This window comes from Malurus melanocephalus, unplaced genomic scaffold (genome assembly GCF_030028575.1).
Source record: "Malurus melanocephalus ecotype Western Australia unplaced genomic scaffold, MMel_1.1 scaffold_3078, whole genome shotgun sequence".
In the NCBI taxonomy this organism is placed as follows: Eukaryota; Metazoa; Chordata; class Aves; order Passeriformes; family Maluridae; genus Malurus; species Malurus melanocephalus.
Window position 1 is genome coordinate 1 of NW_026626310.1, and position 2,486 is coordinate 2,486.

At 49.5% G+C, this 2,486-nt stretch overlaps 1 protein-coding gene across 1 annotated transcript in view; it reads right to left on the reverse strand.

Moving 5' to 3' along the window:
- Positions 1–639: 639 nt before the first annotated feature.
- The window catches only part of METTL3 (methyltransferase 3, N6-adenosine-methyltransferase complex catalytic subunit), a gene marked incomplete at its 3' end in the record, with an annotated part of 7,901 nt that continues 6,054 nt past the window's right edge, over positions 640–2,486 (reverse strand). The window contains exons 5-6 of the mRNA XM_057388979.1: positions 1,428–1,531; positions 640–827 (exon numbers count right to left, since the gene is read on the reverse strand). Of these exons, the coding sequence (XP_057244962.1) occupies positions 640–827; positions 1,428–1,531 (292 nt within the window). The remainder of the gene's footprint in view (positions 828–1,427; positions 1,532–2,486) is intronic.

The following is a 2,486-nucleotide window of genomic DNA, read 5'->3' on the forward strand; positions in this document are numbered from 1 at the left end:
CCGATGGATTTGGGGCGGATCCCGGGGGTTTCTGAGGTCACGATGAATTTGGGGTAAATCCTGATGGACTTGGGGTGGATTTGGGGTGGATTTGGGGTCAATCCCGACCTTCCAGTGACCCATAGGAACAGGAACCCCTCATCCTGCAAAACGGGGATGTTGAGGCGCCGCATTGGGGCGGATTTGGGGTAAATCCCAATGGATTTGGGGTGGATTTGGGGTGAATCCCGATAAATTTGGGGTCAATCCCAATAAATCTGGGGTAAATCCCAATAAATTTGGGGTGAATCCCAATGAATTTGGGGCACATTTGGGGTAAATCCCAAAGAATTTGGGGAAAATCCCAATGGATTTGGGGTCAATCCCGGTGAACTTGGGGTCAATCCCAATGAATTTGGGGTAAATCCTGATGAATTTGGGGTGGATTTGGGGTAAATCCCGATGAATTTGGGGTCAATCCCAATAAATTTGGGGTGGATTTGGGGTAAATCCCAATAAATTTGGGGTAAATCCCGATGGATTTGGGGTCAATCCCGATAATTTTGGGGTAAATCCCAATGGGTTTGGGGCGGATTTGGGGGGGTTCCAGGGTGACGATGAATTTGGGGTAAATTCCGATGAATTGGGGTCAATCCCGACCTTCCAGTGACCCATAGGAACAGGAACCCCTCGTCCTGCAAAACGGGAATGTTGAGGCGCCGCATTTCGTCGTCCGTCAGGGTCCCGTAGGGCAACTCCATGTGGATGTCCCAGGGCGGATCCGCCATCACCACAGCGAATTTACCCAGGATCGACACGTCCAGGTAGCGAATGTCACAGCAAATCCACTAAATTGGGGTAAAAAACGGGAAAATTGGGTAAAAACGGGAAAATTGGGGTAAAACAGCAAAATCAAATAAAAAATCAGCAAAAGCGCCTCAAAAAACTGAAAAATCGCCTCAGAAAATGGCGGAATCCACCTCCAAAAAGGCGGGAAACGCTGAAATCACCTCAGAAAACGCTCGAAACGAGGAAATCACCCAAAAAAACCCAAAATAACACAAAAACCACCCAAAAACCAAAAAAACCCCCATCAAAATCGGGTAAAAAATGGGAAAATTGGGTAAAACAGGAAAATCAGGTAAAAAACAGGAAAATTGGGGTAAAAAACGGGAAAATCAGGGTAAGAAACAGGAAAATCAGGTAAAAACCACAAATTGGGATAAAAAAACGGGAAAATTGGGGTAAAAACAGCAAAATCGCCTCAAAAACTGAAAAATCGCATCACAAAATGGCGGAATCACCTCCAAAAAGGCGGGAAATGCTGAAATCACCTCAGAAAACGCTCGAAACGAGGAAATCACCCCAAAAAAACCCCAGAAAAACACAAAAACCAACAAAACACACCCAAAAATTAATTTTTTAAACCAGAAAATGGAATTTCTCACCTGTGGCGGGAAGAGGCGGTCGGCGCTGGCGTCGGGGGCGGGGCCGCGGGGCAGCTCGGGGGGCGGGGAGCGCTCGCGAGGCCACGCCCCTCGGGGGGCNGGACCTGGAGATCGAGAGCCTGCTGAGTCAGCAGTCCACCAAGGAGCAGCAGAGCAAGAAGGTGGGCGGGGCTTTTTTTGGGGCGGGGCCGAGATTTTGGGGGGTTTTATACGGAATTTTGAGGGTTTTGGGTGGGATTTTGGGGGTTTTTTGTTACACGGGTTGTGTTCAAGATGGCGGCAGGGCCTATCCAATATGGCTGCCACACCATCCAATATGGCCGCCATGGTGTCCAATATGGCCGCCATGCTGTCCAAGATGCACCAGCCTGGCATTTTGGGCTCTTTAGCCAATATTTCAGGTGTTTTACACAGAATTTTGGGGCTTTTAACCAGAATTTTGCAGGATTTTGGGGGTTTTACAGGGGATTTTGGTTTTAGGCTGGATGTTGAGGGGTTTTACACAGAATTTTGGGGGTTCTAGCAGAATTTTGCAGGATTTTGGGGGTTTTACGGGGGATTTTGGGGATTTTAGCCGGGATATTGGTTTTAGTCAGGGTTTTTGGGGTTTTACACAGGATTTAGAGTGTTTTACACAGGGTTTTGGGCGTTTTAGATAGAATTTTGGCAGTTTTAGCCAGATTTTTGGGTTTATTTTTAAAATGGGAGTGGCCCAACATGGCCACCTTCCCGTCCAGCATGGCCACTGCCCCACCCAACATGACCTCCCCATCCCACCCAACATGGCCACCTTGCTGTGCAACATGTCTGCCACAACATGGCGTCCCCATCATGGCCTCTCCCTGTCCAACATGGCCACCATTCCCAACATGGCCTCCCCATCATGCCCTCCCCATCATGGCCACCATTCCCAACATGGCCTCCCCATCATGCCCTCCCCATCATGGCCACCATTCCCAACATGGCCTCCCCATCATGGCCGCCCTGTCCAACATGGCCACCCCACCATGGCCTCCTGACCATGACCTCCCCACCATGGCCGCCATTCCCATCATGACC